The sequence below is a fragment of the Magallana gigas genome, chromosome 8 (genome assembly GCF_963853765.1).
Source record: "Magallana gigas chromosome 8, xbMagGiga1.1, whole genome shotgun sequence".
NCBI lineage: Eukaryota > Metazoa > Mollusca > Bivalvia > Ostreida > Ostreidae > Magallana > Magallana gigas.
In genome coordinates this window covers 12,295,121-12,307,613 of record NC_088860.1, presented here as the reverse complement: position 1 = coordinate 12,307,613, position 12,493 = coordinate 12,295,121, and the positions used below count along the sequence as shown (strand labels likewise).

The following is a 12,493-nucleotide window of genomic DNA, read 5'->3' as shown; positions in this document are numbered from 1 at the left end:
AAGCATGGAAATCTTTTTGTTCTTTATTTTTGTGACCATTTTTACACAACAATATATCAATTATATATCTATTTTGAGGGACCAAGATTTCGAACTTTGCACACATCTATTGAAGAATGTTTACTTTTTTATTAGGTCACCTGAGCCAAAGGCTCAAGTGAGCTTTTCTGATCACAATTTGTCCATTGTCTGTCGTTGTCGTCGTCGTCGTTGTCGTCGTTGTCGTTGTTGTAAACTTTTCACATTTTCATCTTCTTCTCAAGAACCACTGGGCAGATTTCAACCAAATTTGGCACAAAGCACCACTAGGTAAAGGGGATTTAAGTTTGTTCAAATGAAGGGCCACGCCCTCTTTAAAGGGGAGATAATTGAGAATTATCAGGTAGTGTAGATTCAAGTTTGTACAAATCATGGTCCCCGGGGGTAGGGAAGGGCCACAAGAGGGGGATCAAGATTTACATAGGAATACTAGAGAAAATCTTTAAAAATCTTCTTCTCAAAAACTATTTGGCCAGGAAAGCTCAAATTTGAGTGGAAGCATCCTCAGATAGTGTAGATTCAAGTTTCTTCAAATCATGGTCCCCGGGGGTAGGGTGGGGCCACAATTGGGGGATCAAGTTTTACATAGGAAAATATATATAAAGAAAATCTTTAAAAATCTTCTTCTCAAAAACTATCAGACCAGAAAAGCTCAAATTAAAATGGAAACATTCTCAGATAGTGTAGACTCAAGTTTGTTCAAATCATGGTCCCCGGGGATAGGGTGGGGCCACAATGGGGGGATCAATTTTACATAGGAATAGAGAAAATCTTTAAAAATCTTCTTCTCAAAAACTTTAAGACCAGAAAAGCTCAAATTAAAATGGAATCATCCTCAGGTAGTGTTGATTCAAGTTTGTTCAAATCATAGTCCCTTGGGGTAGGGTGGGGCCACAATAGGGGAGATCAAGTTTTACATGGGAATATATAGAGAAAATCTTTAAAAATCTTCATTAAAGACGTTTTGGCCAGAAAAGCTTAAACTTGTGTAGAGGCATCCTCGGGTAGTGTAAATTCAAGTTTGCAAAATCACAGTCCCTATAGTGGTAGGGCGGGGCCGTGATGGCAGTTTGAATTTTTACATAGGAATATATAGAGAAAATCTTTCAAAATATTCTGGGAAAGTTTTCGATCCAAAACTCAGTACTTAGTGTGAAAGCACAGGTTATGCAGATTTAAGTTTGATGAAACCATCATTCCCTAGAGAAAAGTGGGGCCGCGAAATGGGGAGGGGGTATATAGGAATAGAGAAAAATCTTCTTACAGGTACAATAACAAAAGGGGCTTGGTATTTACCCCAAAAAAAAGAGGTGGATAAAAATTGGCAGATTTTCAAAAAAATTTTTAGCAAGATATACTGTACTTAGTTGTCAAGATATTTTGATATTGTAATGCTAATTTGATCAAAATTAAGGCAAGTGTTGCTCAGGTGAGCGATGTGGCCCCTGGGCCTCTTGATTTTAGTATTTACATCATGTTGACATCTAAAAACGAATTGAACGTTTTGACGTTACACTTCTAAATTTATATGTAATGAATCATACCCGTTTACGCAATTATTGATTAGGTTTTCTACAATCTTTTCTACCTCAAAACCTAAACGAACAATCAAAGAAAACATTTATATTTATAGACACACAAGTTTCAGTACTTTATAATCATGCCGGGCTTCAATGGTTTATCATAAAGCCTACATGTAGTATGTATTAAGTTGATAATTGCGTAGAAGATGGGATAGCCTTTATAGTCAACACTGGTCAATGGTGACTTTGACCTTTGGCAACATAAGAAAGTTGGTTCTTTCTCTTGCCACACCCATCTTGTATACCGAGTATGATATGTCTCATTTTCCTACATGTAATCAAACAGAAAAGTGTGTATAAACGTGTATATACCCCCCCCCCCTCCCGTTTGATAATTAAAAAAACCCTCTAGGGAACAATCAAAGAAAATCGGCACTCAAAAACTTAATAATTAAACCCTTTTAAAAATATTTACGCAGTATGCATAGGATAGAATCGTTTCTAACCATTAATTAAACGTTTTTTCTCGGAAGGGAATGGGGTTATCTAATTCAGGTCAATATGTCTGTGCGACAACAATTCATTCAAAGAGATCTTTCATCTAATCACTCTACTGGCGTGCGACCAGTTCTCGCCGAGTACCATTTCTCGCCAGTACATTGTGACGTCATTTTTCGTCTATAATTTTATGTGTTGATAAAATGACGTCACAATGTACTGGCGAGAAATGGTACTCGGCGAGAACTGGTCGTACGCCAGTAGAACCTTTCGACATTTATTTTACGGGTTTTTTAATATTAGAGCAAAATCTTGCTTCAATGGCCGCTTAAATAGACTTTCCCAGAGGTTCTATACAATTTAACTCCTATCAGTAGTTTCACTACTTTGATTGTAGATCAGCAAATCGGAGGTTCACGGACACAGTCGAACTGTGCCGAGACAATCGGAGCTCTTGTGTATTGGAGGTAAACTATCGAATCCGCCAGTTGTATTGCTAAATGTCAACAAATCGGTCAGAGCTCAGCCTTCTGTCGTGACAATGGTTTACAATGAATCAGCGGAGTGTCCCCTGTTTCCAGACAACCCGGGACACTGTGTGAGTTCGATTTAAATTTTCTTTTTTAAATAATAAAAATAAAATGTGAAACGTTTCTTGTTTATACTTGTCCCAATTGCCGACGTTCATTATGATTATCTTTTAAGTCAGATTTCATTTTTCTTGTTTTGTGATGTTTGAGTATAGAATTAATATATACTTCATCGTGCTGAACTGATAATTTGTTGATTGAATAACACGATTAAGTTGCGAATTATAGTGCTCAATAAACATTATAAATGTAGCAATGGTATGTGTCTTACGTCTTAACCTGGTAATTATAATGAGTCATGTTTATGTTAAGAATGAAGTAAACAGGAAATAAAAATGTCTTCATGGGGATGTTCAATACTCTACAACGAATAAGAGATGCTACTAGAAAACTTTAAAAATAAATTTAAAAAAAAAAACATAAAAAATTGGATCTTAAATTTATATTTTATAATTTGACATTCTTGCCCTTTACTATGTCTACAGGATGCTCTTATACACGTAAGAAGAGGAGTCTCTTCAATATCTTTAATTGGATGGTAAGCTATTTCTTATGTTGTTTATATATTTTTTATAATAAATATATATTATCTGATTGACAGAAGTGCAATTGCTTATTGTATACTGTTTTATTTGTTTTAAAACTCAATTTTAATGAGTGAGGAATTATGAGTGAAATAGATTCAAAATAATGAAAGTGATGAAAATGAATCAAAATGAATAGTTACATGTAACAGTGCATATATGCAATAATTTAAACTGTGCAGCCCTTTTGTTGGAGTGCTGAATTTTGTAAAAGCCATAGGACCTGGGTTCAAACCCAAGAGGAGGCAACGAAATGTCTGTCACTTATCAGTTTAACATATATAATACAGAGTATTATTTGAATTTAGAATTATTTTGATTCTTGGAATTTAGGGCTTTTAAGAAAATTGCCCTTAGTTAGACTAACTTAGACAAGTAACATGAATTTTTATTGTTTGATGTGTTAGTTTTAACTAACATAGTCAACTAAAATGAATTTTCCCTATGGATAGTCTAACTAAGGGCAATTTTTTTAAAAGCTCCAAATTCCAAGAATCAAAATAATTCCAAATTCAAATAATTTAATACTGAGTGATTATTTTATATAATGTGAATGTATTTTACAGAGAAGTTTATGTTTCATTGACATTTTTTGTTTCAGTTTATTCATGATTGTTGTGATATGGCTGTTCAAAAAACATGTTGCATTTTCACAGGTAAAGTGTCTATATATATTAAGCTTGTTACATTGAAACATGAAATAACAATTTATTACAGTAAATGACAATTGATTTACAAATAAATTCCTTCATTAAGAATTTGATTTGTTAACTCAGAGATCAGTTGCTTGAAATAAATGATGTTGAAAAAATTTGCAATGACTTATTTTTCATTTATGAGGTAACTACAGTATCATAATTTGTATAGATCATTTCTGTAATCTTCAGACATGCCTGGTTTTAATTTTGTAGAGGCTGATATTGTATCTTAGCATAGCTGCTTTCTTTGACAGCATTGCATATTTAATGGTAAGTGCCACTTAAGCTAAGGAAATTGCAGTTCGCGTAAAAATTATCAATTCTCCTTTAGTCTGATCCTTCCTGTTTCTCTCTTTAAGGGTGACATCCGTCCTGATGGGCCGACTTGTGACTTTCAAGCATGGTGGCTAAGCTTCTTTGGTGTGTATGGTTTATCAGACGTACAATCAAATCATATGTCAATGAGAATTTTTTGTGTTGTAAATCATTAAATTGTCTTAGGAAATATATTGCTTTTTCCTACTAAAAGAACTTAACTTCATAAAACAAAAATTAATTTGACAAATAAGAAATTTAATAATTGACTTTTGATTCATGAAACATTATATTATATTTATATATGTATTTACTGTGTTTCAGACTGGTGTGTGTTAATGTGGGTGTGTATTATCACCTTCAATTTGTTCATGAATGTTGTCAAGACAAAGAATATAGAGAGATTTGAAATGTAAGTTTCCACATATATTCATGTGTATTTTAGTTTAGATATGTAAAAAAAAAATTATGTGAATTTATTTGCATGCTGCTTAAAATGTGAAACTTTGGATGTGTTGTGTTGAATAGAGGGACAGAGAGAGAGAGAGAGAGAGAGAGAGAGAGAGAGAGAGAATTTCAGTGTATTTATTTTGTGAACTCTGTTGTAGACCTCTACATGTGCTAGGGTGGGTGGTTCCAGCCATCATATCTTTCCTGCCGTTTGCTGGGAACCACTATGGACCAGCTGGGGCGTGGTGGTAAGTGAATACACTGTAGAAATATATACTGTGTAATGGTTGATTGATTTCTGTTGATTAATACATGTATGTATATATTTTCCATAAATAATGAACGACTTGTATATCATATAATAAGACATACTGTAAAAGCATATATTTTCGTTGGGTCAAAATTTCATTGTTTTTAAACGAGATATTTGATTTCCTTGGCATTTAATAGTTAATATCGTAATCTCTTTGTATTCATTAATACTTGGGTTAAAAATTTGTCACAGATTTAATTTTGTTGAAAATAACGAAATTGAATCTCTACAAATATTTCTGCTTCTACAGTATACACATGTACAATATTTTTTCTTCATGAATATAGATACACTATTGATAAAACAGTATCCATATGATACTATTTCTTAAAATTAAAGATATGCCAGACCCCCCTCTAAAAAGAACAAAAGAAGATTTTGTTAAAAATTGCATGTTTGTTCCAACCAACATTGAAAGATAGTACTTGTACTATCATTTTTTGTACACTGCTGAAAAATTGTAGAAAAAGTCACGACATGAGCATGTATTATTTTTACCTTACCTTTGAAGCATTCTTTTTATGGTTACAGCTGGATTGTAAATGATCTTGGGTGGAGATTTGGAATGTGAGTACAATGTCCATTAATTTCTTGAAATATATGTATGATTCTTTACGTGATTGACATTTTTTTTTGTCGATATATTCTACCAAAGTTGTTAAAAGGTTAACTATTATAAATAAACACAATCCTCTAGCATGATTTGATGTTATATCATTAAAAACCAATACTTTTTACTTTTCAGTTGGTATGGTCCCTTGTTTATTGCAATCGCTGTGTTGGTCGTAACATATATCTATATTATTGTCACTTTGAACAGAAGGGTAATTGTCAATTTTCCTTCATATTTAAAAAAACTATGTAAGAAACCAATTTGTAAATGTGATTTCACTTGATTTGATTTTTTATCTCTTTAATTATTTTAAATGTTACCACCAATTTTTTTTTCATGACTATATAGCTATCAACTTGGCATGGAACATATGATCCAGACTCTGAGAGACAGGCAGCCATGTTGAAAGAGGACATCAAATCTCTAAGAGCTTACCCATTTATTTATTTGGCTGCCTCTATATTTCCTCTTATAAATAGGTTTGCACTTGTTACCTTTTTGCTCTTTTTTCCTAGCATTTCAATATTTTATCCATTGGGTTCTTTAAAATTATAAGTACCTGTTTTTATTAAAATCTTCTTTTTAAAGAAAATTTTTTGATGTATAATGACTAATTTGTTTAACAGAGTTTCAATTCATGAAAATGCTTTAAATTTATTGTCATTCAGTTATTTACTAATGGAGAATTAATGACTGTATTTGATATGCTTTAAACAACTTTTTCAAATGTTTGAAGAAACCTTTTTCCCTCTTAGATCAAAGCTTACATGTACATGTATATGATATTGATACACCTCTAAATACTGCTGCTTCCCTGTTCAATGTGATGTACATATATATATAATGTATTACAGAATTCAGAATGCGGCAGCACCGGACGACCCAGTCTTTGCTCTCGTTATTTTGGCTGCCCTCACTGCTCCTCTGCATGGTAATTTAATCCCCCCCCCCATCCCCCATTCTCTCTGCTGCAGAATAATGTTCATTTCCAAGAAAAAAAATTAAAATGATTAACAAATCTTTTACATAAAATTACATCATGTATATATACCCAGATAGTTCGTGTGCAGTTCTTTTGACTAGTATTTTCCTTGCTATGATCTTTTATATCAATTAACTTTTAAACCATTCAACCTTTAATCAGCTGAATTTAATTGCTTGCCTAATTGTTACTTTTAACATTTAGTTAAATGTTTATCAAGTTTGGGTTTTTACTGGAACTACATAATTCATATAAATCTATGTTTCTACATGATTGATATATAAGGTAGTGTAAAACACCTGTGAAACATGTGTTTGGTTTTTAAGGTGCCATGAATGCAATAGTGTTTGGGATGGATAGAGAGACCCTGAGGAAGCTGACACCTACACAGATCAAGGTACATGTACAGTTGTCTCATCTTACTTCTCAGAAATATACACTCACAATCACTGCTTTTCTGCATACTGACTGACCAAAATTTAAATGCAATATTTTTCAAAATTTAAATGAATATTAAAAAAGGGGGGGGGGGGGGGGGCAATCACTATAATACTATAAAGGAATAGTAGAAGACAAATAAATAAACAAAAGTTCATGTAATGAAGATGTACCCAAATTAGATTTTACATTAATCAATTAAAAATGTTCTGAAGAAAAAATGCAACATATAAATGTCAATAAAAATCTCAACAAATATTGAATTTATTTTTTTTGATTCACTGCACCAAAATCTGACTGATTTATTGAAATGATATTCTGAATATTGTGTGCTCCATATGTGCAGATCAGCAGTCACTTAAAATGTTGAAAATTTTGTGTTAAGGTAAATATTCAAAGTTAAGACGGTGTTAAAAATTGTAACTATTGTCATAAACATTGTAACCTAGCTGGTATACATGTGTGTGCATTTGTTGGAATGCTTTGTTAATGCTTTGTCAATGGTGTTACATACACATGTACAAACCTAGCATGTATGAAGTCTTGCTGTATGAAGGCAAATATGTCCCTGTTTCAGGAGGATTGAACAATAATCTGTATCTGCTCAGATGCATGATAAAAATAATCATAATCCATAAGGTACATGTATACCGGTAACTGGAGTATAAGGAATGGGTTGGAAGTTTTGTCACATATACAACTGCATGTAAGGAAGAAAGGAAATGTCCAAACAAATTGTATGACAAAGAAGATATGGAAAAGAAAAAAAAACTAAGACAAAAATCATCATTTACCACAAGTGTATCAAAAATGTCATCTGCTGCTGAAACCTGCTCTTTTTTGACAACAGATGGCGTTTTTGAGTCACAGCGTAAACCCTGGAAAAGTGCGGGAGTACCCAGTAGCCTCATATTTTACTTGCCCTGAGGAGTGTCCTTCCTCCCCCCTCATGGAAGATTCCACATCTAGCAGGTTTCCCAGCATGCCTCAGTCCAGGAGTCACTGAGTTACTGTAGTACATGTATTAACAAGGTATCCGTTCAGGCGTGGCATAAGTGTCTTTTTTTTTGTTATTTACCTGTGTGAGTTGTTTGTAAAAATTACCGTAGACAGTTTTGTTCGTTTATTCTTATTGTTAGTAGTTTACAAATGTGCAGATTTTTAATTTGAGCCACAAAGTCCATATATTAAAGCACATCTTATATATCTGATCATTCTGCCACACGTTTGATATTGTAGTCTTGGGTTACAACATACAAGACAATGTCTGTTATGTAGAAAAAGATAAAACCTGGTACATTAACATTTACGTTCATTTGTAACAGTATTTTTTTACAATCAAAATATTATGGTCAAATAAAAAAAGTTCATTGAATTGAAGATTTGATATTCCAATTAAAGAAATAATACAAAACATATCTGGTTGAAAAAAGTAAAAATCTAGTATTTTACACAGAAACTGTGCTCATTTTATTCATTAACTACCATGCACATTTGAATTTTTTTTTAAAAATCCCTCAGATAGTGTGATACAGTATATGCAGGGTTTTGTATGTGGTCATTTTAAGTTTTAATTATAGCCTACAATACCTGACTTGAAAACAATTGGATATATGGTATTCCATTTTTTGTCTAAATTTATACCGGTAATTGCTCTTTTGTTTTGATTGATAAAGTTATTCTGCTTTTGTTTCTGCTTTAGTTGTATGTTTTCCTTTAAATGTTGTGAAACTGTGCTTGTGTGTGTGAGTTTTTTTTTTCATTTTCAAGTGAATGACATGTAATCAATATTGTGATGAATTAATGTTCTTAGATATATCCAAAATCATGCAAATGAAATTCTCTTAATATTCAATTACCAGTACATGTACATGCATGATTCTGAAACAAAAAAAAAAGAATAATTGCTTTAATAAATGCTGAACAATTATTTTCAAAAATTGTATATATTTCCAGGTGGCATTTATGGCCAGAATGACAAAAACAGCATCAATTCAAGAGTTTCATCCACAGTCACGGACAGACGAAGAGGAGAGTCAACAAGAGTAGGACTGGTCAACTGGGAATGCTGGGATTTGAGGTCATATATAATGATGACAGCATTCAATCATCAGGAGCTGACTGAAATTCATGTGTGGTGCAAGATCCTTGAGTAGGAAAATGTGAATCAGAAGATACACATGTAAGGCAGTTTAGTTCATGTTCACCAAGCCTCCAACATATCTATGATATTTAAGATATCATTGTTCAAATTTTCAAAGTTCAAATATAGGTGGTTCAGCATTCATCCCTTTGAAAATTTATTTGAAAATGTTTTTCCTTATAAAGAAATCTGAAATTACATGTACATATAGTTGTACCCGGTAATTGAAATTCACAGTTATATGTATATACCTTGCAAAGACAAAATTCTAATAACAAAATACCCCTTTTAAAAAAGTTTTACAATATTTAAAAGGAATAGTAATTATTTTTAGAGTGAGATTTCTTTTGAAAGGGATAATGTACTGTAAAACATTTTTAAAAAGAGGTGCTGTTTGCCCTCAAACTCCTACTGTGTTAATTTTCATATCAAAATCAAATTATTTTTTTTTTTATTTTAAATTACTTTTATCAAACATCTCGCATCATGAACAAATAAACGTTTTTGTTATACATTATGATCACATATAATTTTCTACATGTTATTCTATCGAGAAAATGTACACAAAAGTACAATGCAAATACATGTTCTGTGGTAATATGTATCAAGGATCCTTATACATAAAAATTTTTCTGTATAAAATTGAAAAGGAAAAATTTGAAAGTCAAAACAAGGCTCAAATACAAATTATTTTTTCTTTCCAAAGACAAAAATATGATTACTATACAATACATATTTTTTTTTATATGTTTAAATCAGAATAATGGAAATTTTTCCTCAAGAGATATAAAAAAACAATTAGGATGCGTGCAATAGACTGTTGATGCTGTTCTTAATAAAATATTATATGCATGTACATGGTTATATGTGTCAAACAGTTGAATGTTGTTTATATATTTATTTACTTTGTGTTTAATGTGAACGATTTGGTAGCTTTTGTGTAAATGTGTAGATGATGTGTCTGCATTTATTAATCATGATTTACGAGTATAGAAAAGAACAAATTCATATGCATATAATATACAAACAGGGAATACTGGTTTGAGAATTAACTCTAGAATATAACGTAAACATATTTATAACTTCATGTTTTAAGTATACAATGTATGTGCATTTCTATATTTCTACGTCAGCTGTTGTTATATTTATTAAAAAACTAAAATTTTATTAAATTGTTTTCTTGCTTTCATCTTTCCTTGGGAGAGAGAGCTTCAATTATAATTTAAAGTTATTGTTGCTTTTGACCAGTCATTTACCAACATGTTTAAAATTTTAAATGCATTACAGTTTCTATAGTTTTCTACGCTTATTAAAAAGAATATTCATATAAAAAATACATGTAATAGCATCTTTTATTGAAAAAAAAAATTTCCAGTGGTTATGTGAGCAAGTGTTTCTTAGAAAACTTAATCTTGTATTGTTAAATGTACCATGGGACACTTTACATGAAGATTTTAAATAAGACCATGGAGACGTGGGAATTTCTGACTGAGTATAAGATTGTTTCATGATCCTGAAGCCAGTGATACATGTTTTGGATAACACTTATTGTGTAAAAGTGTCCCAATGATGACTATTGAAAAGGCTGCAACAATATACTCCAAGCAAAATTAATGTTCCAATGAGCAATTTTGTGAAGAGATTCCTCAAAGATTACACGAGAAGGTATTTCGGGTAAAAAGGACTAAGTGCGGTTTTATGCAATTTTTGCCCCCCAAAATCAAAGTTCTAGAAAGAGCTTTAAAATAAGGTGAAAGATAGTTAAAATCATATTGGAAATAAAGGTGTAAAAGGTTATTACCACAGTGACGTCATAATGTAGAAATGACGTCATGAATATTGCTTTATTTTGATAAATTGATGTTTTGTGGCAAAATATGGGTGTTTTCCGATGATTTTTCGACTGGGAAACATCGAGCGCAGGCTTGCTCAAGTACCATTTTTTAGTATGATATGTATAACTATCTGAAGAAAAACATATGTTAAAATCGCACTTGAGCAGACCTGCGCTCTATATTTCCGAATGCAAAATATAGAGCAAAAATGAGAATATCTTCATTTGTTTGCAAAGCGGGAATTAGGTCATTTAGGTGACGTCATAGATAAACAGCGAGTGAGCAATGATGACTAAAATCAAGATTAAAGTTATAGGCATCCTCTTTACAATGATTTGTGAAGATTTCATTTTTATACGATACTATTTAAAAATTGGTTGAAATCGGGGGCAGATATTTGACCATACCGCACATAGTCCTTTAAGAGGGCGCAATGGTCATGGCCATTTATTAATCTCCTTGAAAAGAAGAACTCTACATGTAGATAAGGATAAAGTAAAACATTAAAATCATAAAGCTGAAATATTGTTATTTTTTCTATACTATTTGACAGTTTATGGCAGAATTTAATATTTCTAACATTTCAGGGAGGATCTGATGGATGATTTGATGACCATCAAGCCTCCTTAGTATTATAAGCTATTATAACGCAGCGATTACGTGGGAAAACTCATCCAGAAGGAACTTTATTTCAAATGCTTCATTAATAACTTTAGCACTCTACAGGCTAAATTAATTTCATTTAATTGGAATTTGGAAAATAGACATGCGCGTGTCTTACCTTTAGGATTCGCGTATCTTTTAAATATAGTTTAAGAAGTATGAACACTTCATGGTGTGACGTAATATCTTTCGAAATAAACAATAAAACTAACTGTATTTTGATACACCTTTTCTTTCACTATCGTGATACCCAACAGCCTAGCCCAGTATACACGGTTGATTTAAAGCATCCACTACTGATCTGCAAGTCACGAGTTCGAAACCTGCAGGGGTTTCACATATTTTACCTTTACAAGAATTCTTAAAATGCATTTATAAATAAAAATTGTACAATTTTTAGTTTTTAAAACCACATATTATATTTTTGAAATGATATACCGGTACACTGAATACGTTCTAACTTTTATCATCTTATTATAAATGCAATGTTTACATAAACCGTTTATTGCACAAGTTTTCGATGAAAGTTAGTTGCTTTGAAGAATTTCAACTGAAATTGATAAATGCAGATGCCTTACGCCCGTATTTTGTTTTGCTACAAACTTGCTCCTCGATAATATTTGAAACACCATATTTTGTTAAGTTAAAGGTAAACAAAAATGTGAAAAATAATTTTTTACCTTTTTTGTAGAATATTTGTCATTTACTGAGTGGATTACTTATCGACAGAAATGTGTCCACATTTCCCACTGCCTGCTCTGTATCTAAGCTACCTGTCAACAGCCGGTAGTTGCTGAATCCTGTGTCAT

General features: G+C 31.9%; 1 protein-coding gene across 2 annotated transcripts; it reads left to right on the top strand.

The window, feature by feature from the left end:
• Positions 1–2,461: 2,461 nt before the first annotated feature.
• On the top strand, positions 2,462–10,362 carry LOC105322815 (uncharacterized). Of its 2 annotated transcripts, XM_011421710.4 has the most exons (14): positions 2,462–2,658; positions 3,136–3,188; positions 3,836–3,890; positions 4,146–4,202; positions 4,292–4,352; positions 4,572–4,659; positions 4,856–4,945; positions 5,542–5,577; positions 5,756–5,834; positions 5,972–6,102; positions 6,478–6,554; positions 6,932–7,002; positions 7,894–8,075; positions 9,000–10,362. In XM_011421710.4, exons 1-13 carry the CDS (start codon positions 2,602–2,604, stop codon positions 8,047–8,049), a joined length of 1,011 nt encoding a protein of 336 aa, XP_011420012.2. In that variant the 5' UTR covers positions 2,462–2,601; the 3' UTR covers positions 8,050–8,075; positions 9,000–10,362. The 2 variants fall into 2 exon arrangements, with proteins under 2 accessions (XP_011420012.2, XP_011420015.3); XM_011421713.4 differs by lacking the exon at positions 7,894–8,075 and having other exon boundaries at positions 2,501–2,658.
• The last annotated feature ends 2,131 nt before the right edge of the window (positions 10,363–12,493 follow it).